This window comes from Coenobita brevimanus, chromosome 24, assembly GCF_032717465.1.
Source record: "Coenobita brevimanus isolate Jiangsu-jjx chromosome 24, ASM3271746v2, whole genome shotgun sequence".
NCBI lineage: Eukaryota > Metazoa > Arthropoda > Malacostraca > Decapoda > Coenobitidae > Coenobita > Coenobita brevimanus.
The window spans coordinates 62,369,322-62,393,887 of NC_136977.1; the positions used below are offsets into that span (position 1 = coordinate 62,369,322).

The 24,566-nt window shown below is 39.4% G+C and overlaps 1 protein-coding gene across 2 annotated transcripts in view; it reads left to right on the forward strand.

Annotated features, from left to right (window-relative positions):
• The window catches only part of LOC145393517 (uncharacterized), a 136,532-nt gene that overhangs the window by 63,704 nt on the left and 48,262 nt on the right, over positions 1–24,566 (forward strand). For both annotated transcript variants that reach the window (XM_080267666.1, XM_080267667.1), the window contains exons 16-34: positions 333–702; positions 949–1,129; positions 1,743–1,970; positions 3,132–3,250; positions 5,590–5,821; positions 8,624–8,806; positions 10,146–10,308; positions 11,791–11,965; positions 15,585–15,757; positions 15,900–15,971; positions 16,199–16,314; positions 16,961–17,089; positions 17,502–17,600; positions 18,121–18,202; positions 18,936–19,089; positions 20,083–20,255; positions 20,403–20,590; positions 21,309–21,413; positions 23,982–24,128. In XM_080267666.1, the coding sequence (XP_080123792.1) occupies positions 333–702; positions 949–1,129; positions 1,743–1,970; positions 3,132–3,250; positions 5,590–5,821; positions 8,624–8,806; positions 10,146–10,308; positions 11,791–11,965; positions 15,585–15,757; positions 15,900–15,971; positions 16,199–16,314; positions 16,961–17,089; positions 17,502–17,600; positions 18,121–18,202; positions 18,936–19,089; positions 20,083–20,255; positions 20,403–20,590; positions 21,309–21,413; positions 23,982–24,128 (3,089 nt within the window). The remainder of the gene's footprint in view (positions 1–332; positions 703–948; positions 1,130–1,742; positions 1,971–3,131; positions 3,251–5,589; positions 5,822–8,623; positions 8,807–10,145; positions 10,309–11,790; positions 11,966–15,584; positions 15,758–15,899; positions 15,972–16,198; positions 16,315–16,960; positions 17,090–17,501; positions 17,601–18,120; positions 18,203–18,935; positions 19,090–20,082; positions 20,256–20,402; positions 20,591–21,308; positions 21,414–23,981; positions 24,129–24,566) is intronic.

The window sequence follows — 24,566 nt, forward strand, 5'->3', positions numbered from 1 at the left end:
ATGGATTCTATATAATGAACCCCTCCCTTAATAAACACTTTTACCATTTGAAAAGTATCAAATGCTGCTTGGCATCAGCTTGCTTTTTATTAATGAAAGCCTTTCCCCAAGGTGAACGTAAAACACATACCTTGCCCAGTCTGACCTGTATCCTTGACCTGTTATCATTCCTGAACTTCTCAGTGATAATTGTGTACTTTTGGAGAGATAATGAATGTAATAGAGAGAGTTCTAGAAGTTTTGATTAGGAATAGAGTGAGCAGCTACAACTGTATTTGATTAACTGGATGCATTTAAGAGACATTAACTTTTGTTTTTCCTGTATCATGCAGCCACTGATCTTGCGACAAAGGCTGCAAAGTTAGGATTACTAGACTACTCCTCTGACATGGTGAGGCAGTGGGTGAAACTCCTGCAGCACCCTCAACTTCCAGTAGACCAGGAGGAGATGAATAATGGTGGGTGTGGCTGGGAAGATGATGGATTGGAAGCTGGAAGTGATAATATGATGAATGGCCAAGAACACGTAATACAGTACTTTCAAGGTAGAAGAGGACGCAGTACTGGACATGAGAAGAAAAAGTCTAACAATGGAAAGAGGGGTACTGGGGATAAGGAGAGAGGACTCTGGCTTGAGTGGGCTGAGAAGCCTGAGCCATCAGAAGACACAGTTAATGTGTACTACATGAACAAATTCAAGAAGTAAGTTATTATTATATCACTGAATTGTTTACGGCAGAATAATTGTGTGTTGATTTTTTAAAAATCCAGTCCCTATTTATAACAGTACGATACTTCTCAGTTCTGTATACTGTATGGAATTCAGATATCTGGGATACTGAACTCAATATGAGAAAGGTATTGTAATTCTTGATAAATTTTGTACATTTTAGATACCATTCATTTTAAAATGTTTCTTATTTTTCATAATATATCACCATATTACAGATGGCGCTCCATGAATCTTGCTGAAGGATATAAATTTCCTGTTATCTCTTGTGAGGCTGTGAAAAGCACACTTCTGCGGATTCGACCCACCCCTAATTTCCATGGTGTTGCCAGATTTAGTTTAGCTGTCTACCCTGACAGAGATAAAAGGACAAGTAATGTCTTCAATGTCACTGTTGAGGTATGGAAACAGACTCCCATTTACACTGCAGTATTTCTTCAGTAGCATGCTCTCTCTCTAACATACTAATTGGGGAGATTTGTAAGTCATTAAATCCACTGTTTACGAGTTATCTTAATTTACAAACCTAGGTTCGTTATGTCTGATAGATGCATGAACGTGGTACCTCAGGTGTTTATGTTTAATTTTCTGTTTACTTAATATGGTACAGTACTGTACAACTCAGTAAATTATGTTATAAAAAACATCAGTTGCTAGTCATCTCAACACACTAAAAAGCATTCGTGCACTTGTGATTAGGAAACAGAGTAAGTGTTGTACATGCAGAGGTATTATTCCACATTATTAAGTATGCTTTGTATTGTCTTAGGTACCAGTATATTATTAATGCTGAAATTTAGTGTTGGTCAGTTTTCATGATGGGATTTCAGAGTAGAAGTTTGTATCTCAGTTTTAGTTAGCAGGTTAGATTGTTTGTACTTGACCATAGGCATTATAATGTGTTAAAAATTATAAATAGTACTGATATCATCTTTCATAACAAAAATATGAAACATTAGGGTTGGATAACTATGATATTTTCTTTCAATTAAGGGAGTGGTATTTTTTTCAGGTGGAGAGCATAAATGACGTACCTGTTACTTTAGCCATCCCTGATCGCAGTCGAGTTCCCAGTGAGAGATATGGTCAGCCCTCCACTGGCACTCCAGTTTCTGAGTACCTTAATGCTTATTACTATGATCCAGATGGAGCCAGTCTCAAGAGCATGCTTCTGTTGCATGCATCTGGAGGCCAGTTAGGGGAATTCCAGTATTCGCTTGATGGAAGAGTTTATACCAAGGTTAGCCTTTCTTCGTGGTTTAAATTTTTTGTTACTAAGTACTGAAATGGGTAGAGTAACAGTAGTAATGCTGTATTGTGATGAGATCCTGCAGTGTGATAGGGCACTTGATGAAAGCAAATGGTTGTCCATAGATTAAAGTAATAGGGCTAAAGTCCTTGGCCTTCCCCCCCACACAAAAGTTTCCCCCCTACCACATACCCCAGGATCCCTAGCCTTTTGCCTCTTTTGTTCAGTGCTTGACCTATCAGAGGGCCTTCACAAGATGCTATGCCCTAGAGCAACCACAGTTCTTAATCCAGTTCTGTTTACAGGCAAGGGTCTCAGTAATGTATATATCATAGAATGCACGTAGATAAAGTTCCAAAGAAAGTGTTTAAAAGTTTGATTGAAAGTAACTGGAAAAAGAAGAACGTATGTGGTATGAAAGGAGTGGAAAGAAGAGAAACAGGCATGTCCGAGAAAGTGAGAGGTATCTGAGGACAGAGTAGCAAGGATGTGGTTCTGTCATGACAGTTGGACTCTCTACAGTAAGAAAGAGCAAATTGTTGGAGGTGATGAGAATAATGAAAACAGGAAAATATTAAAATATCTTGAGATTAAAAGGATAAAGGGAAGTGTAGACTTTTCTTATGCTTCTCATAAAAGATAGGTGGGAGCTCACTTGGTGTGCCAGTGGTCCACATTTTGAATCTGCCTTCAAGTTTAGGATTATGATAGAATCTGCTTACAAGTTTAGGAGTATGATAGCAATTATGTTTCTCTCTCTCTCTCTCTCTCCTCTCTTTCTCTCTCAGTGATCTTGGTGGCTTTACACTGAATGACAGGTGAAGTGGTAAGTGTTTTCCTATATTGGGTAATAACCATAAAAGCCAAATGATGCCCAGTGGTTTACTAGTACTTTGTTAAGGCATTCCTGTTGGATGAGGCCTACATGGATTCCATCTTAGGGGTGGTTGGAGTTTCTTGTTTGCATGATACCACTTGGGGGCACATGAGTCTGTTAACCATAGCCTTAAATTTTGGGACTGAGTAGCCTAGCCCCAGGCCCCTATGCTTATGATTACATGGGGCAAAATGAGATTGGATGTTGTAGTATAAGCCTCAAGAGTATATTAATGTTGATGTATTCATTGGTTACACAAATATATTCCTGTACAGGTTGTCCTTGAAGATAACCCATTCCCAACTGGCTTAGAAGTGAGTAAGTTTCACCAAGGAGCAGTTCCTTTGAAGAGTAAGCTGGAAAAGGTGAAGTGTGATGTCAAGAGCCTCATTAAGTAAGTAACAGTCCTTGCCCTGACTGATAATTTTATTGTTAATGATGATGAGACCTCATCATACTAAAAAGGCCTGAAGACTTGCTGTTGTCTCTGATTCCCCTGTTCAGTTGCTTGCCACAGTCTTAGATTTAAGCCCCAAATTACTGAGTATTGACTCCTGTGTGATAAAGTCCACCAGCGTCAATCTGGCCAAGCTCCAGCTTATGGTCTGGGATCGAGTACTTCTCAGTTTCGAGTCTGAGGCAACCTCTAGTGCTCTAGTATGGGGTTTAAACTGTTGTTCTGAACTCATGTCACTGTGTTTAAAAGATTTGAGATCAGCTGAGAGGGAAAGACAATCTCAGGAAGACAGTTCCTTAATTGACCAAACTAGGCTGTCTGTTGGTTTCCAAATGAGTAACTCCTATGCAAAAGCCAGATATGCTAAATCTTTAACCCCTCAAGACCGATGCCGCACAATCGTGCTTTTGTGTAATTTGACACGCCAGCTTGTCCCGCATGATCAATAAAGACAAAAAACTGGGGGAGGGTAACTCCGCCCCTTTGGTGATGTATATGGGATCAGACTAATGAGAACTGGAGTGTCTGGGGTGGTATGGTGTGATTGGCTCCCTAAGGTTGGGGAGAAGGAACCCCCGCCCACCACCGTCACTTTACCTCCCTCAGCCCCATTGCATCATCTCCACACTGTCCCCTCTCAACCAACCATACCCCAACATACCCCCTACAGCGGTGTGTGTGCATAGCAACCATTCTCCCCTCTCCCTCCTCCCCCTTCCTTATTCCCAATCCCTCCTCCCCTATCCCTCCCTCTTCCTCCCCCCTCCAGCCATACACACTCCACCTCCACTTTTCGCCTGGCTTGTTTTGTTGCTATGGGCGTATGCCACACTGACATTTCATCCCTAGGGAACACTTCACATTGACATTAGTTATGTATATATAATTATTTATTGTAAATAATGCATTTTCTGTACATTTTCTATTTTTGCCCATGGGGGATTGGTAAGTTTTTTGCGTCTTTGATGGGTGGTTGTGCAATAACTGTTTGGTCAATCTGGCTGAAACATATATTTTCAGGTGTGTAAATTCAGTCTCTTGAAATGTGGAAGAAAATTTTTTACCTTGGTGAAAGTCAAAAAATCGACCCTGTTTTGCGGCTGGAGGGACAGACCTGCTGAGCGAATTGCGTACTTTAGGGGTTAATACAAAGCTTAAAACTTAGTGTTATATATCCAAGCTGAATCTGTTTTGAGTCTTAGTATTTTCTTCCATTATACGTCTGTATATAATGTTGCTGCCTCACCACTCCTCATCCTCTCTTCATCCAACCCACAACACCTCCACCCCTTCCCTCCTCTCACCCCATCATGTCTAGTGGGTAGACATGGTGGGGTTAGCCACAAGGGTTGAGTAATTTTTTATGAGTGATTGTACAATATTTGTCATGCCTCACCACCATCACCATTCCATTCTTCTGTTCATTCCTCCCTCATCCCCCACCTACCCATCCAAAAGAAAAAGCACTTGGATAGATATGGCTTATTAATTGCGTTTGGTTTCATAGTGTTTACCTGAATTAATCTCAGTTAACATTCATGCATTTGCTGGACCTGGTATGACCTGGAGTGAATCAGATACAGCAGAGTTATCCTGATTTTGGCTGAATATCATAAAAATTACCTAACTAGATGTCAGCTGATCTTATATTATTCCTTAACTCCTTCAGTGTAAGAGGTCTCTCCTAAGTTGAACATAATTGGGTGGTGTTAGCAAGGGTAGGTATAAAGCACGTTTCAGTGTTTTTGTGACAGGTGCTTGCATTTTGTTCAGTCTCTCGTTGATATTCATTTCAGTAGTTTACTTAGGTGCCCTACATTTTCCTCCATATTGCATCTTCCTCCTACATTACTGTCTTTCCTGCCTTGCTCATTATATTGAATAATTTGTTGTCCTGTCTCTTTTACTTTTTCTAATCCTTGGTAAAGTGATATGAAGGATGTGAAACTCATCTTGTTGCAGGTATATGGTGTTCATTCATTATAAGCAAGGTAATGAATAGAGTCACTTTTGAATATCAGGGGTATTCCTCTGTGCTTTGAGATATTGTCATGAAGGAAAGTCGGAGGGTAGTGTTAAGTTGTTGTTCATTCCTATAAACTTATTTTAGCATACTTTTAAGTAAGCTGCTGCCTGTCATGATGGTGATTAGATGTATTCATTGATATGGTATCAGTCAGACACTGAATTTTCATAGTAAACTTTTCAATATATTTCAGTATGATGTTGTATAATATTAGCACATACGTATTCAACATCACTATTTTTAATTTCAGAAATTCCAATTTGGCTTTCCTGGCAGAAAGTGACAAGTGTCTGTTTAAGTCCAAAAAGAAATTAGCAGTTAAAAGACTTCAATCAGAGACTATAATAAAGAAACGAGATAAAGAAGTTGGTGACTCAAGGGGACGTCGAAGAAGAAGAAAACGATCAGCTGTAGAGCGTCCAGAAATATTACGGCAGTATGAAGGCTTTGGATCCCAAAACCTCAATTTGTCTTTCCCTGTGGTTAGTATTTTTTTTTTTTTAGCTTATTAATACAGTATGTAAGTTTGTTGTTGCATATGAAAGATGTTCAGGGCTGGATCCAGCACTTTGGAAGAGGGTGGGCATGATTCCTAGCAAAATTACAACAGGCTTAAATTAATTCTGACTCATTACACCAAAATCCTAAAAATTTACTACCAAATCCCTCTTTTCATTGACATGATTCCATGATTGCATTTATGTAAGATATTTATTGCTTATATTTTGGTAATAACATTGTTCTTTTATAATGGGTAATCATTAGTGTCCAAAAATAGTGAGTGTATGCCTCCAAATTTCCCCCCTCCCCCCAATCTATGCCTGATGTTGCTGTAATGAAAACTAGCAGAAAAAATAGAAGCCATGAGAGTCTGGTAATGTGTTCTTAGCTCTCTCATGCAAAATTGATAAGATCCTTTCTTTTAAGTGATGACAGTATTGGTGAGAATATAATATGTCCAATAAAGTATTTTTATTGGGAGCCAAGCTGTGGAGAGCTTATTAAATTAATCTGGCTATCTTTGTATTTCGATCTTCTCATACTGTTTGGGTTGGCTTTAAGAACCTCCAGGCATTCCTGTCATTTCTGAGTAGCTAGTTCTACAACACAGCCTTTAGTGCTGGATTAACCCCATCAGCATGGTGATGTGTTTTTATTTTAAGTAAGCTACCACCAGACACTTTTGTTCAACTTTAGAAGTGCCGTAGCTGTGAAAATTAATGATTAATGAAGGCTGTATCTAACTCCTCCAGTTTGAAAAATCTCTTGGAATTAAATAAAATCATTTGGAGATGGTAAGAATAAAATGAAAACTATATTACCAGGTTGAAGAGCTTAAGGGGAGGGGAGGAAGTACAGTTGTTCCTTGTCCATTCAGTGTTTATGTAGCATAGAACTGAAGGTTATATTCAAACTGACACTTTTCCGGGCAGTGGAAGTTAATATTGTAACAGGCTGAGGATTTTATCACTAGGTTTTAACCACTTGATAACTGCAGTTGTGGTCATAGTGGTCAGCTAGTTGGTATTCTAGCTACAGAGCTCGTGGCCCAGTATCACTAGGGTTTGAATCCAGGTGTGGGCAGCTGATGCCACTTGACCCAGGTGTCCAGCCACCCTTTGTGGGTTGGAAGGTAAAATTAGTGCAATACTTAGTGTAACATCTAGAGTAGGTAAATGTAGTAACACAGATGATGCAGTTGTCTTTTATCTCAGAATGGTGGGTCTAAGTTACAGATCTGAGCACTGCAGCTCAGTACCTCTTTATGTCTGCTTCCGCCTTTTTACCTAGATTGTGCAACAGAGGAAAACCCCTGAGAGGTAAAATTCTAATAATGTCAAATGACTTTTTTTTTGTTTAAATCTTGAGTTCTTTAGACATTTTATTTTGGCTAAGGGGAAGCCATTTGTAATAATGGGGTTAAAGACCCTCTATTAATCTGAACTCTCTCCCTAGGTAGAATAAATTATCAGAAGGTAGCAGGAATAAAATGAAGGGTACATAATTGGCTTGAAGGGTATACCAGTATATCTAAGAGACTGTATAGTATGCTATAATTTATCCCACCAAGGAAAATTTTATGTAGGATGCCATTGCAAGTATGGTTGAGGTTCACTGGCTATGATGTATTCAGTATTGAAATTCTTGGTGTTTCAATTGACAATGCCCTCATGATGGATCACTTGCTGGGGCTGCCTTGGAGTCTCTTGGATTGCGTGCAGTTTGTAACTTCTTCATTGACAACCAGTTGGCTGTGGTTTGCAGGAGTTACATGCGCTTTCAGCTGGAATATTGCTCACCCTTTTGCAGTGGGTGTGGAGAGATTGCAATTAACAACTGGACAAAATTCAGAACAAAGCTAGAATAATAATTAACCGAGCAATTATGAATGAACAACCCTCCCCCCCCACAAGTAGGATGAAGAGTTGCCCCCCTTGCATTATTTTACAGATACTTGTGTGACAAATGCTCAGACTAAGTAGTATTCATTGTGCCACCTTCCCCACGCCTTCCCCCCATGCTGCATGGGCCTCTGGTTGCGCTCATGACTGGACGGTCACTCAGCCTTATTGGAGAACTTCTGCCTATCAGAATTCATTTACTCCCAGAACTGCATCTGTCTGAAATTTGCATCTCCAGATTTGTTTCTCCTCAATCTTAAACCTACAGCAGTTCAAGTCCAACTGTTGCTGATTTTTTTATGAATAGTGGACACCAGTAATCAGATGTATTGATTTTTCATTTTATTGTATTTGTTTTTCCTTCCTGTGTTCATTATCTGTTTAAAAAAAAAAAAAAAAAAAGGGCTTTGATATATAGTTTTTATTGTGGTCAGTTATATCCTTAATACAGGACAGTAAAATGTGCATAGAGTAGTTTAGCTCTATATTGCAACCCTAAAATAGCACCTTAATGTGCAGCAACACATTTTACATACCTGTAATTTGTCTAGTATATTTATGTGTTGGTATAGTAAGAATTGTACTGCATATCAACTGGACAAAGATCTCGTAAATCCTTTAACATTCCCCAGACCCTAATCACTATTAGTTTTGTCCCTTGTAACCTGTACCTTGTTGTGCACTGGCCCAATCATCCCACACCCACCTCTTCCCTTCAGATACAATTATGATTCATAAGGCAATATGGTACTCTTAGCAAACCTCACTAAGAAAGTAGAGTGACAGGTCTATGTGTGCCAGGCAGGAAAGTCCCATCTGTACATAGATTTATTTTTAACAGTTATTTTCCCATTTTACCTAATTTCTCTTATTATTCTTCAGGTAACTGGGCTGTGCCTACCATCATCAGCATTCCTTAAGTTCTCATCCTCCCATCAGTTCTGGACTGAAGTTGAAGGAATACGAAATACCAGGCTTGTTTTTTTAGGTGGTGATGCCAGTTGCTCTGAAAATGACCCTTTGAGTATAAAGTGGATGAATTTCAGCCTTGCTCAGAATTTTGAGGTATGTTTATTTTTCAGGTTTTTGATAAATGATGTTAGAAATTTAGCTTTTCCAGTTTTCTGATGGCATGTGAAGATACAGATATACAGTACTGTATATGTTTTGACTCCGATCAGATATTAGGATGTGAACAAGAAATATACGGTAAGGAGGAAATGCCTGATCCAGTTTTCCCTCCTTTTGTGTATAAGCAGTAAGGCTGCATGCATCACAGGTTGTGAGATTGTTACCTGTCTGTGCTGACTTTGAGAAATTGTAACACTTCGCATAGAAATGTAGATCTTAGCGTATGTCTATATTGATATCCGTCTTAATATGATGTATTCTGTTTCATGTATTCATGAGGTGAGCATATCAAAAGCAGCACTACTTGATCTCTTTGGGGGGACATAGTCAGAAGGAGGAAGAACTTCCTTTTTGTGTGTGTGTGTGTGTCCGACTCAGGGCAAAGGTTTCAGGGCCTATTTCTCGGAGGCAGTGGCCTACCCAAGGCCCAGTAGTCCTCCTACACCTCCACATGTCACCACTTCGGCACTAACACCCACCGTCCATATTGAATACATGCTAGGGCTGTCTCATACAGGACTGGTGTATTGGTATTAGCAGGGGTATTTTTACGACATGTCGGCAGGTCATCTGGTAGTTCAGGAAAGTCTGCTTTTTAGGAAATTCAAATCCTTAAACTGTTTCCTGCCCCAGCGGGGATTCGATCCTGGGTCCATTAGGACCACAAACCGCCTCACTACTGATTCGGCCAGCGCCTCCCCCTGTACAGTGTCCCTACTTTGCTGTATTATAGGTGTTAGGCTGTGAGTACCTCAAGTAGTGTGGTGGACAGTGAGTTGCCACATCCCCGTGCTGGTAGAAGGAAATGGATACTATGCCCCTGCTTCAGTCACTCGTGGTCATATACTACACTAAAGTGAAATGGATTTTATTATTTCATCCGTATCTACAGGGATAGTATTAGAGAATCTTCATGGTGTTTTTCACCTTATTTAGCTGCGGTGTATTCAAATGAACTGTTGATAAGGTGCACTAAATTTATAATAGGATTTAATCCTTTTGCTGTTGCTGGTACATTTGGTGTATTTTATTCAGGGTACCACATGAAGTCTTTGTTCAGCTGAGAGAGGTTCTAGCCATCAGAGCCTTCATAAAATAATCCTGAGTATGCATTTTCTGCACTTGGTACTCCTAGGAATTATATTTAGGATAGTACCTGACAATTCTTGCCGTATAGAGAAATCCAAGCAGTCAAAAACTTAAAGATCTTTTTATTTAGAATAATTTATACACTATCCCTACCATTTAATGTAACTACCTCAAACCTTAACAGGAGGAAGGACACTTTGCAAAGGATCCAGTGACCACCTGGATTCAGATGTCAGACTGCACAGGCCAACCCATTGTTTTTGGGCCACCACGCACACTGGATGCTTGTGGTGTCTGTGGGGGAGATAATTCCTCATGCACCGATTGTGCTGGTGTCTTGAATGGAGGTAGGCATCTTGATCATCAGTGGTTGAAGTCTGTGGAAACCATGTACAAAATGTTATACGGTACTTGCATTAACTTTTCAGAAGCACCCTTAAAACTCCCCCTACCTCATACTTAAACCAGGGGTTCCCATCCCCCCAGGGGGTCATGGAAGGTTGGCTGGGGGGTCATGAAGCCTTGGGTGAATTAATGATTGTTTTATCTTTCTTCACCTTTCCATCTCAGAAAAAATTATAAAACTGAAATGGTTGTTGACAGGAGGGTTGTGTGTGTTTCTGGGTTTTGAGGAAGGGGTCATGAGTACGAAAAGGTCGGAAACCACTGACTTAAACCCATATGGGCCACATCCAGTTGGAGACCCTTAACCCAGTAGACCACCTTGCATATACTTATTAATCAAATCTGTTTATATCAAATATGTCTATATCAAATCTGTAACTATTGCCACCCCTTATAGTTTTTATGCTGTGCAGATGCTTAACTATAAGTGGTCAGATAGTGAAAATGTTGTTCTCTTTTCACAGCTGGTAAATGTTGTCATCAGTCAAAGCAAGTGCTGTAGTTTGATATCCCTTGTTGGACTGAGACAAAGATGTGTAGTGTCCCATGGCTATTCAGTTTATACTGTTTATGGATGGCATTATGAGAGAGGTAAAAACTGAAGTTATGGAGAAGGGATGAGTTAATTGAGTTAAAAGGAAAGACTAGTGTCTCAAAGACCATGCACTCATGCCAAGGAGATATTTCATATCTGCTGGAGAATCCATACCCAATGCACACTTTCTAGTGTGTGTAAGATCCTATGTAAAATGGAATTTTATTTAAGTGTGGAAGATGTCTATTTTTGTTGATTTTTAGTGAGAGTCATCCCCTTTTATTTCAAACTGTATGTAGAAGGAGTATTACCTATACTGCTTTAATCTATCTATCTATCTATCTATAGCCCGACGCCCTAATCCCGCAAAGGGTGGCTGCAGACAAAACGCCTCCAAGTCACTCTGCCACCCACCATTTGACTCCCCTCCCCCCAACTCATCCCCCCCTCCCTCATATACCTCTCAACTCCATCCCTCCACCTCATCCTCGGTCTACCCCTCCCTCTTCCTCCCTCCACCTCACCTACATACACCCTCTTAGTCAGTCTTTCATTCTCCATTCTCTCCACATGTCCAAACCACCTCAGTGTATTTCTCCTAATCTTTTCAACCACATCCACATCTACCCCACAACGTTCCTTCACTTCTTCATTCGTCAACCTGTCCCTCCACGTCACTCCACATGCTCCTCTCAAGTAACTCATTTCCACTGCTGTCACTCTTGACTTGTTCCCCTCTTGCAAGGTCCACGCCTCGCTTCCATACGTCAGGGTAGGGATCACAATACCATCATGCAGTGACTTCTTAACTTCCATACTCACCTCCATACTCACTGCTTTAGTCACTTTGATATAAGATTTTCAAAATATCTTTTACTTTCTGTTCAAGCTGCAAGGTGGGACATTTGTAACGAGTGTGTTGGTGGTACAACAAATAAGGCTGCCGGCACTATCAGCAACTGTGTCAGAAATTGCTCAGCTGACACAGTGTCATGTATTCAGAGGTCAAGCACTGATGTAATTGGATGTGACAACACCACACAGTCCAATGCAGCACTGAATGAGTAAGTGTCCTTCAGTTTGTAGGGTACCTTAACCTTGCATTCATTTAGAATTAGTAAGTATTTCTGTTTATGCATTTTTTGGAACTAATATTAGGTGAAAATTCAGACGGTTTCCCATATCCTGAGAAACCATTTCCTAGGCTCTGTCCAACCTAATGGAGTCGGTATGGGTTCCATCTGAGGGATGGTTGGGATTTATTGCTCACGTAATGCCACTTGGGAAAGTGACACTGGTTGCCATAAATGTCGGGATTGAGTAACCTAGCCTCAGGCCCCTGCTCTCATGTTCATATGGGACAAAATGGGATTGGATAATGATGATGATGTATCATTAGGTATTTCTAAGTTTTCACTTATTCTTCATTTATTAATCAATCTGTACTTCTTGTATTATTGAGTAACAAGCTCACATGTTGATGACCCAACCATTCAGTTTTTCATTAGCTGCTTCCGTGAAGTGGTTTTGATTACTGAAGTAGGAGAATTTCAGCTTTAAATGCAGATCGTCTCTGTTATTTACATTTAGTCAAAAGACTGTTGTGGAATTTAGAAGCTTAAACCTCACCATAAAAATAATAACAGGTCTCATCATTCACTGCATTTTTTTTGAGGGGGGGTTAACCTTTGCTCAGGTATGGTTAATTGTTATTTTTTCTAGTATTTAGATACTGTATGTACTTGTAAAAATGGGTTGCAGGTAGTGGTATATGGCTCTGACTTTCCAGGCCAAGTGGACCATATATCTCATAGTTTCTTCCTCCCATACAAAAGCCACACATTCTCACATACTGTATGCTCTAAAAACATTCTATGCTCATAATACTGGTACGGCAGCCACAACAGTTTGGCATTTAGATGAGCAGAAGCAGTGTGTTTGAAGGGGTGAAATGCTTTCAGGAATTGCATTTTATATTGGTACTATATTTTTAGCATTTTCAAAGTAAAGTAGTTTGTTATTTCATGCATGATTGAATATTATTTCATAATAAGAAATTACATGCATCTTTCTTTCTTTCCCCATTATTTTCCTTTCTTATATTTCTCCTAAACTTTCAGCAGACTCATACTGCGGCACTCATTCTGGTGACCTTTACTTTTGTTCAGTGGCACAGTCATGGCCATGTTTCACTCCACAGGTACAATTCCACTCCTGGCTATGTGTCACCTTCCCCACTAGTAATTCATTCAACTCTTTTTCACTTCATATGATCTTGTTTGTATATGCACCACAAACACTTGCTGCCATCCCATTCTTCATTCTCTACACAGGATTTTTCACTGCTGTATTCTAAGACACTACTTTCCTTCTTTGCACACTACTGCACAAATTCACATCATGTTAACCTCTGATTTCATCTTGCTTTTCCCATTCATCACCCTTTGAAAATATGCGCTCCAGCTTCCATGTATCCTTTCTATCTCTACGTGTGTTAGCTTCACTAGATCTCATCTCTATTTTTTTTTTTTTTTTCACTAACATTAACATTTTGAGACCTTCTTTACAAGCAGTTTCCTTTTCCCAGAGCAATTTACAGTAAATCCTCATTTTTTGCTGCTTGGATGTTCTGCCAAAACTGCGCAAAACGTGAAATGTTGAAGCGTGAGGTTAAGAATTAATGGGAAAAATAGAGGAGCGTTCTGGTGGGAGACGTACCTACCCTATCAGAAAGCACCATAACACCAACAGAAAGTACTATAACACCAAACAAGCCCTACCCAAAATTAAATGAAGAGTGTTTACTAGTGCTAAAACATCATGACACAATAAACATGTACCTGAAAAGACATTAAAACTGTTATAAAGAGCTGCAACACCAAAAATCCTTACCTGAAATAAAGTAAAGACTGGTTTGAGTGGCAAGTGAAGGCGTGTTGAGGATGGATCGGCCAGTTCCTGATGTCATTAACCAAGGAAAAACTGCACTTTTCACCAGAATATTTAATTTTCGACATCAGAGTTGGTCAACTAAACCACGGTCATTTCATGTGCCCTCTTTGTCACCAAAAGGAAGGGAGAAATTAAAACAACATTATTTTGCTCACTGCCACAAAGAAGAGAGGCTGTAATAACAGTCAAATAGAATAAAAAATTGGTGGGCTGAGTCTACCATCCCGATCGTGGGACGGTTATTATTCTTTCCTTCCTTAAATATCGATAAGCTTTATTTTACATCCGTTTCATGTATTTGTTCATCAAAACAAACATAAATAGTGTTACGAGAAACATTTAACAATTCTTCATTAAGAAATAATAGCACGACACGGCTGAATTTGGTACTATACGATCATAAACAATAACAAACTCACGTGTGTCTACTGCCCCACTGGACCTGCTGTATAAAGTTCATGGGAAACTGTTGCATAGAAAAATGGACAGATCCTAGACTGAGAGTCAGCACGCATCGTCCGCTGAGTTTCAGCTGCCAGCTGGGAGCATCAAAATGTAGGGAAATTTGCGAATTGTCAGACAACTCAGAAACTTTTTCTTGCGCGAAAAACGAGGCGTCAAAGTAAAATGCATCGAAAAAAGAGGATTTACCGTACATTAATTTTCCATTCGGTTTCATCAATATCATTTTCTCTTTTCCTGTTACAAGTATTAATGGTTTTTCATATTTTGTGCACTTAGTATATCTCCATTCTCTTTCATCAGAGCTCCCTTCTTGTGCCCACCCCAAACACCCAAACACTTCCTGCTTTTTTTTACCATCCCTTTTTCAGCGGCCACATCCCATCAAACTACTTCTTTCATGACAACTGGCATACAGTACACTGATACCTTGAATCATGTGGCAGTAACCTTGTTTGCTAAGTATAAGAAAGCCATTATATAGACGTATCTATGCAAACAGTCCAATTGTGTTCACAGGGCGGTGCACCCTTCCACACCATAACGGTGACCTCACGACCTCATTATTGCAACACAGCTAATCCTTCATCATAACCTCACCAGATTTCTAGGAGCACTGGGTTGATGTGGCCAGTTAAGATCCATGTCCTGATGAGTCTAGGGATGCAGCAGAAACAACAGTACAGTATTTCCCAGCTAGTTTTGCCATATCCAATAGAGTGAAACAATTATTTGAAGATCATGTGAATTTTCCCTTTATTTTAACTATAATCTAAATCAATGCATATTTTGTGTATTATTATTTACAGTATATCATCCTTGATTTATTCAGTTTACTACAATATTTGTATGCTGAAAATCACTGTATAACTAGCTTTGTGAATGAAAGCTTTGACATAAGCAGTGTTAATTTATTTGGTGGTGTTATACATGACATGATAATTATAAGTAAATAAATAACAGTTTAAATATATACATCAGCTAAATGTCTCATTAAGTTCAAGAGTTTCATTGATTTCCACTTCTTTTAGTTTTAAGAGTATTGCTAGGATTTTATGTGTGTGATACTGTACTTGGTTATTTGTTCTTTGGAACACCTCATATACTTCTCTCCACAGTTTCTTAACAAACAGCTTCGCCCTTCTGTGCCCACACATACTGTATTTGTACCAGGTCTTATACGTGTCATGTTTCATCTTCCTGTGTGAGTCACAAATGAATGTTCTTTTTTTACTAACTTCATTTAGGATTGGGTTTTCTTCTTTACAGTTGTGGAATATGTGTTGGAGGCAGAACTGGTTTATTGGAGGATGAAGGGAAGGACAAGTGTAATGTTTGCTTTGGAACTGATTCATGTATTGGATGTGATGGTGTTGCATACTCTGGTGCTGTGAAAGATGCTTGTGGTATATGTGGCAAGCCTGATGATCCAGAATTTAATGGTGAGTAATCCATTGTTTGGCAATTTGCACACAACTTGTTGTTGGTTAATATTTTTGGCTATTTGTTTTAGAAATTTCCTACTTTCACTTTCATTCTGTTATAGTACAGGATAGATACTCAACTGTATTACATTCTGAACAGACTGCCAGGTCCTGCAGTACCTAGGGGACACTTTGGATGCTGTTGTTAATGAAGTATCAAGGGACACTTTAGGTGAGTTTTATTCAATCATGTCTTTATTACAAAGATATTTTCATTATCACCATTGAAATCTCCTTACCTAACAGTTGCTTCTGCCTGTGATATGTACTGTACGTACAGTACTGTATTTTGCGAGTACAGTAATATTTTTAGTGGGAAGTAGTGTTATGATGATTATGCTGTATGCTGTTCTGTGAAACCAGCCTCACTATATTAATTTTCCTCTTTGATTGCTGCAGGATATGAGGATGAAACTGAGGTCAACTTGTTGTTAGCTGTTGAAGCTAAAGTCATTGGACTGAAAGCAAAGGCCTACCAAGCTGTTAGCTGCTCATTATTGTATGATGAAGATAATGTGAGTTAAAGTTCATTTACCTACAAGCCTTAATCTTTTTATTTTTATATATATTCCTGTGTTTAAATGTTTTTAGGCATTGTTTTGTGGTCAGTCTGTGTAATATGGAATACTTTTCATGATCAGACTGGTGATAGGGTAACATTTAAAATAAGAAGAGCTGGTTGGTGCAGGTTAGGACCATGTTCCCAGCTGTACAATCACCCCCTTACATATGCTGATGAGTGTATGAGGTAGCGTGCAACAAAAGAGCTAAGTAGTAAGCTTGCCTTGTCCCTGTGCTAGTATGCAGAGTGGGTTGGGGGCTCCCAGCCTCCCACTCGTATCCTATGTAGTTACAAGCAATATATTGGTGAAGGGAGAGATGTGGAGAGGGTCTGAGGATGATGTGGAAGTAGAGGTGGCAGGATGGGGGTGAAGAGGTATGGTATACGAATAAAAACAGTAGAAGTCAGGGCAACATGGAGGTTAAGGTGTATGGTTATAAACAGTTCAAAATCAATGATATATCACCTCAGTGAATCAGTTCATATACTGTATAACACTAACTGTAGACAGTAGATTTTCCCCCCTCTATCAGCAGAGATATACTTTAGTAAATTACGAACAGTTTTAGTGCTTAATTTATGCTTCTTTTCCATTTCAGGTTTCTTCTGCAACCAAAGTCGATTTCAAGAAAAGAATTGTGACAGCATCCTTCAAAGACCTACTTGCCGGCAATCCAACTTTCAGGTGCACTTTCAAGCCTAAACAAGCAAGTGAGGATGCTGAAAATGTAAGTCATGACTACTAGTATTCACTGTGCTAAATAATTTAGTACATTAATATGATAAGCAATATATAGTATTTGTGAGTACTGTACTGAGTTTACATAATATTTATTGGACTTCTGTTTGAAGGACATCTGGTCAGTCAATATACTTTTGAAATATTTATCATTATACTCTCCACCTTACTGTATTCCCCCCCCTTTTTTTTCCCCTTCTTCAGTTTGGTGCCATTTCTTCATTTCTTCACCAGTTCCTTTCCAACTTAATAAAATTATTCACAGACAAATACCTCCAACTACCTTTCCCACTTTTGATTTTAGGCCTTTTAAAGGGTTTATGAGGTCAAAGGTCAAACCATTCAAACACATTTAGTGAAATGTGGCATCACTAATCCGTAGACTTTATCAACTCTTGCAGGTGGAGGTGGAGTCTCGTGTGCCGATATCTGTGCTGAACTCTGGAGCATCCTATGTGGAGGCTGATGTTGCTGAAGTGGAAACAGCCTCAGATAGCATGGTAAAAGCTTTTGTACCAAGTGTGTTCAGTGGATGCTTGATTCGGTGCAAACAGGCTGTTCAGTAGCAAGTTCCATATTCACATAGATAATCTGTGTGCTGCTGATTTTTTTTTTTTTTTTTAATGAGAAAGAAGGAACCAAAGGCCATGAGCCCGCAATAACTGTTCCCTCCAAGGAATGGCTTGGGCCCCAATTAGTCCATTATAGTGAGGTCTTACTGTTTGTAATAATATAATTAGGTTTGTAGCAGTGTGAGAATCTCAGCTTTGGGTTTAACTGTGTATCTCTGGCTTAATTTTTCAATCCTGTGAACAGTGATTCTGTGGCTAGTTACCAAGCTTGAAGCTCTGTGATAGTAGTGTACATCCCAGGGCTGATGGTAGGCACCCATCAGACTTGCTGCAGAAATTTCATGTTGCATTGGAAATTTGTGACCTTTGCTGGTATGCCATTGGTAATCAAATTGTCCTTGCATCTGACTAATTGTGCTCTTATGTACCATATCTGTTGCTGTTTCAGGTAACTCTGACTGTAAATAAAACCACACCTTTAAAAGAAGCCAGTTGCATCCTTATCTATAGCGACCAGGCTGCAGCTTCAGGTAACTGTTGTACTTAGTCTGCCTTACATAACACCAGCACTGTTAATAGCCTTTGTGTTTGTTTGTTTGTTCTTTGTTATTTTCTGTTGCAGCTAACAGACTGTTTTATTCTGAGTAGGAAAGACTTGTTAAACCAGTGGGAGCATTGTCACTGATAAACTGAATAAAGCATTGTGCAAGGAGCATTGCCACAGATATGCTGAATGCATTCCAAGTTTTAACTCAGCACACATACCTTACAGTATATACAGTACTCAACCCACAGTGCTTTGGGTTTACCTTCCACAACATCCAGTTATTGTGGTAAGTTCCTTCTGCTGGTTTTGAGGTTGGGCTGGCACTTTATCTAGAGTATATTTCTGCTCAGAAGAGCAAAGTCCGTGATAGAGACTAACTTATGTGTAACAATCAAGGATTGGAAGAGGATGCATCTCAGGTTTGTGTATTGGAATGTGATGTGTGAGAGAGAGGGAGAGTACAGTGGAGTTAGACCATCTTTCTCTTTGACTAAAGTTTGTCAACCCCCTGACTGACATGCCTGCTATGGCAGTGTAGCCACATTTTACTTTTATACCATGGGAGGTGACAAGAGCATATGGAAAAAAGGATCAAGAAAGTAGTAGACTTTTATATTTTTCTGTTTCATAGATTTGTTATCTGTTATTAGCATTAATATGTTTTAGCATCAGTGACTTGCTAGCATTAATATATTATTTATTGTTGTTATAAACAGGTGTGAGCAGTGAAGCTTCCCGTCAAGTAGTGTTGCCTCGTACAACCCTACTTGGAGAAGGAAAGGTGTCCTGCCTGATACCGAAGAATTCTAGGCCAGGACAAGCACAAATTGGCCTTGTTCTTACATATACTGCACTTAGACTAATTCAGATGTAAGTTTTTTCCTTAGATTATAATCAGTACATGCATCTGTTAATCCACATAGTGTACAAGAATCTGTTCACATTGTACATGTGGGTTGTATCTTGCATCATTCCTGTAGCACAGTGACAACTGGCATACTTGATGTATAAATTGAAAATGTCTGAATTACTGAGAACTCATACCGATAGTTTTCTCCCACCCTGCAGCTTTAACTATAATATTACCCTTCCTCTTATCCCTAATCATGGTGTAGACATGAGTTTGTGAGGCAGTATTTAATTGAGATCAGAGTAGATTATTAAGAGCTTGATTGTTACTTGCATTGACACTGATTTGTATCGCTAAAGTTAGGGTAGAAATAGCAATAATAATTCAGTGGTTCCTCAATATTTATGGCTTTGCTGTTTTGAAATCGAAGGAAGCATACCTAGATGGTATGGTCATGTGGAGAGAATGGGTGTGACTAGGGTTGTAAAATGGGCTTATCAGAGCATGTTTGAAGGTGGGAGGAGGTGTGGTAGACCAAAAGGATGCCTATCATGCTCAAACATACAGAAATGACAGTGATAGGTGGATGTGCAGTGTGTCCCTGAGTGTGAGGGCTGGGGGGGCTAGGTTTACAATGGAAGAGTTAATAGGTAGGATGGGACTAGAGTGTATTGGTATGATGAGGAGAAGTAGATTGACATGGTTTGGACATGTGGAGAGGATGGGGGATGATAATTGGGTGCAGAAAGTGAGAAGTGTTAACTTTAGGGATAGGGTTGCAAGAGGTAGGCTGAAAAAGACCTGTTACGAGGTCATTGAGTATGACCTGAGAGATAAGGGACTGAATAGGGAAGCTGCCAGAGATTGAGTAGTATGGAGAGCCGCCATTAGGTGACCAAGGCAATGCATGCAAGCATGTTGGAGCCTTTAAAAATGAAACAAAACGAACTCACCCCTTTGGTTGAACAGGAAAATTGGTTGTTAAGCGTTATTTTGTTTTTTTTCCCTGACAGGACTTCTCTGCCTGTTCCTACAAAACCCCTCACAATTAAGGCATCAGCCCCCAGAGTTGTGTCTGCTAGATTAAATTCAGCAGGGAAGGTCTTGGTCATCAAATTTGACCAGAATGTGGAATCAGAAACAGAGTGCTCAGAAATGATGAACTGGCCTTGGAAGGATGAATCTCGTAAGTATACCCTGTTTACAGATATTCTGGAAGTGTCTGAAAGCCTGGATTACATAAAAAAAAGAAGTAGATGTATAAGATGATAATTATGCACTGTTTAACATTTTTTATTATTGTGTTGTAATAACTTTTTCTGTTCGGTATCAGGATCTCCATCACCAAAATGCCAATTTCTGGCATCGAAGTTGAAGGTCCAGCTTGGTTCAGGCATTGAGATAATGCCTAACAGTTCACTCACCTTCACCGATGGAAATGGTATTAGGCGAGCTAAGGGAGATAGTCTTACAGCTCCTACAGCTACAGGGACATTTTTGGTTACCCAGAAGCAGTCTTCTGTAAGTACAATACAAACCACATGTAGTACTGCACTTGTATTTGCCCATGTATGTAAGTAAAAGGCCTGCAGATTAGCTCTTACAAATTTTAATGGTTCCCCAAAATCTGCTGCCACAGGGGAAAAAAAAAATGTTTTTGTCATAGTAGCATAAGTTGATTCAAATCATGCAGTGTCATTCATACCTTGTGGAACATTTATCTTTCATTTTTATTCCCCATTTTTGTTTCCCCTATCCCTCAAAACTTAGTAAAAAAAATTCTTTTCTTTTAGCAGAAATTTTGTTTTCACTTAGTTCATACAACTGTCATCAGACATTAACCAGAGTAAAATAATACATTGCCTTTGGGTGGGTGGATGCAAATATGTGTGTCTGATAGTCAGTATTTGCTTAAAAGTGTTAGAGGAATTGAGGGTGAGGGGTATGCTACCAAGTTTCTTAATTCCAGCATTTGTGAATTTGGTGTCCTCAGTTTCTGCATATGATGCCTTCATGAATATGGCTGATTTTTTTTTTTTTTTTTTTTTTTTTTTTAAATATAGAATGTGCAGGGTATAGGTGTTAAAACTGTTTTTTAAAGCTACTCACACAAGTATTTAGATGCTGAAACCAACATTAGTTCATGTGTGTAGATTTTTGTACTTAGTAGATTGGTCTGTTTGAGATACATTATACAGTATTTACACTAACCACTAATCATGGTTTTCAATTTTTCCAGGCTGAAATAACTTTCCGTCTGACAGGGGTGACAAGTGTATGCAACACCTCCCATGTTAATGCCAAAGTGTCCCAAATAAGAGGCATTAAAATAAGTAATGTCAAGGTTAGTTGTATGTCATTGAAATCTTTATATACAGTGTGCTTTATCCATCCATTTCTGTTTGTTATTTATTTTTTTACTGTTTGGTGCAATGGTACCAACACAGAAATGCAACCCACAAACAATCCAACTTGCCCACATTGGACCACGACCCCCACACCATAGCACACTCACCTCAGGCATCATAGTGTCACAGCACAGACAGTCCATCAACATAATCTCAACAAAGACCTCTGGGAGTGACCGGATGAAGTGGCTAGTTTCCTGCAGTCCACTTGGGTCCTATCCAGATAATTCTAGGGTTGCTGCAGCAACAGCATACACTTACCATAGCAAGTTATCGTGGCCTTACATATCTCATTGTACATACAAACCCACAATGTGATGAGATAGAATAATAGTATTGATGCCTAGGATTGGTAAGAAACTAGTGTCAGTGATGTACTTATATGTATACCCCATAGGGAGAATAAAATGATGATGTAGATGATATTTTTGGGAAGAAGCCTATCCATCTACCTATTGCCAGACGCGTTAATCCTGTAAGGGGTGGCCACAAACAAATTGCCTCAATGTCGCCCTGTCCCCTGCCATTCCGCTGCCCTTCCTCCAGCTCACACTCCCCTCTTTCATATACCTCTTCACTCCATCTCATCCTCGGCCTCCCCCTCCCCCTCATTCACATACACACATACACTCTCCTCGTTAGTCTCTCACTCACCATCCTCTCCACATGGCCAGACCATCTCAATGTATTTTTCCTGATGCTTTGAGTGTATAAGTGCTATTAGACTAAGATACAATGCAGGACAGTAATCTGAATGAACATGTAATAGGGAGCTTCATTATAGTGAAGGAGGTACTTATGGGGTAGGGTTATGCAGCTAGGAATGTGGGGAGATTAAAGTACTGTACTTGAATTTGGAGATGCACAGAACGTAGTAAAGTAGTTTGGATTGGTGTTCATTATTTAAGAAAACAGTAAGTAGACTGATAACATAAAAGTCTGGAGCAGTCCATAGCTAGCTGTACAATTTTTTGAGTGGAAAGTTAGATAGGAAGCTGTTTAAAAATGTTTAATAGCTGGTGAGGAGTGTATTCAGAAGTGCAGATTACATTTTGCTGAAATGATTTTTGGAAAGAAGAATTTTGAAGCTGTAGAACCAGACTGTGAGGAAAGCTCTCTATGCAAAGATATTTAGATGAGTGGCAAGATGAGGTAATGTAATAAGGGGTGTAACTGAGAGTTTTGATCCCGTAAAGAAGGATCTGAAAGCCACTTATTAACCTGCAGCTAGACAAGGGACATACCAAGATGTAAGGTATGTTGGTGATGGAATAAGGAGGCTTAGGCAGCAATATGAGAGAAAAAATTATTAGGAAATGGGAAAGGGAGGAGTACTTTGCAGTCAAATGTTGAGCTAGGTGAATTGTAAGACTGAGTGAAAAAGTATGATGATGTAAGGAATGATGAGGTAATAATGTTATCAAGGGAAGGAGATAGAATGATCATACTGTATTACTGTAATGTCAGGCTCATCTGAACATGAACCCAGTGAACCATATGAAACCATCCACTTAAGCTATATTGTGAAAGTGATGAACAGGAATGACAAAAGCAGTGTTGTGGTAAACATAGCTTGATTTGGTGGAATATATTAGCTAACAACATGACAGTGGCAGACTTGAATAATGTTGCTAAAGAGATGAAGAATGGGAAGGCAACAGTTGATGATGAAATATATGTTGTTGCTGCTGTTTTTGTGCTACTCGAGTTTGTTTGTTCAAGCAGACCCATCAACCACAAGCAATCAATCCTCCCCTTACAGGGCTGTCCAGTTCAGTGAAATGATGTTCTCATGCAGCTGTCAGTGCCTCGCCACAGTGGGACACGGATTAATGTGGAGGTTTGGTTCCTGGGTGGATGTCTCATTTGCATCTCCACCCAGTTAACAGGGGCACTATAGGAGGCTCCACATCACCCCATTATTTGGCTAAATGGTTACCACCCAGCATTGTAAATAGTTTCATGAGCTGTAGGAAACCATTTGGCATGTCATTCCATGCAGAGCCCCCTAAAGTGGAAGAGTAATACCGTAAATAGTGACAGGAACTATAGGAGAAATAAGAAGAGAGGTAGGCAGACACAAAAAAAGAATGATATCCATGAAGGAAGAAGTAGGCAACACCAAGTCAGTTGAGTGGATGGTAGGCCTTCCATTATTCATCATGAAATATATGAAAACACTGATAAGAGTAAGTGCAGACAGCTTGGATATTTTCCCCAAAGATTTCATTCTATTCTCACTACTACATGTGAGGAGTTACAGGATTACTGTTATCTGCCATAGTTTTATACATTAATGTCATCTTGGTTTCTCCGATAACTCAAACACCTTTCAAGGGAAAGTAATTTTTTGGTAGCATTCCAGATTTGTGATGAAGAAGTGTAATTTATGAACCATTATTGTACATTAGTAAATTGATATTGCCCTAATATACTGCATTCTTTCGTGATCTTTGTCTATAGCAGGCCTACTCATATTAGTGTATTGTGTGTATTCTGAACAGGCTGAATGGAATATCACGTGGGAGCCTGTTAGCAACATGGATCAGGCTGACATCCTTAGTGTTTGGGACAGCATCTCCAAGATGAAAGACAGCATGATCACCTTTACCGCTGCACGCATCTTCACTCTCACAATCCCAGGAAAATTGGTAAGCTTAGAAACTAATGTCTTGATAGTTATCTTGACACTTTCGTGAAGTTTATACAATATATGAAACATATCGAACCAGAGTATTGTATGCTGCATTAAAGACTTGTGTGCAGTATTATTTAATCCACAAAATCCAATGGTGGTTTGATGATGTGGATGAAACATTAAAAGAAAAAAAAGTTGTTCAAAGCATGGAAAATGGGTAGCAGTTAGGAGGTGCACATGGATGCTTAGCATGCAACCACAAGGGAAGAATTTAGGGGTGAAAAGGTAACATGACTGTTTGAATGTCATGAAGGGTGCAGGTGATACAAGTGTGGTGTAAGGTGGCTAGGCAGATGTTAGGTACAGTAGTACGGTACTGTACTATGAATATATGATGCTGACGACTGTTTGAAAGAAGTTCTAGTTGTGGGTTTGTCAGAAGTGTAGAAAT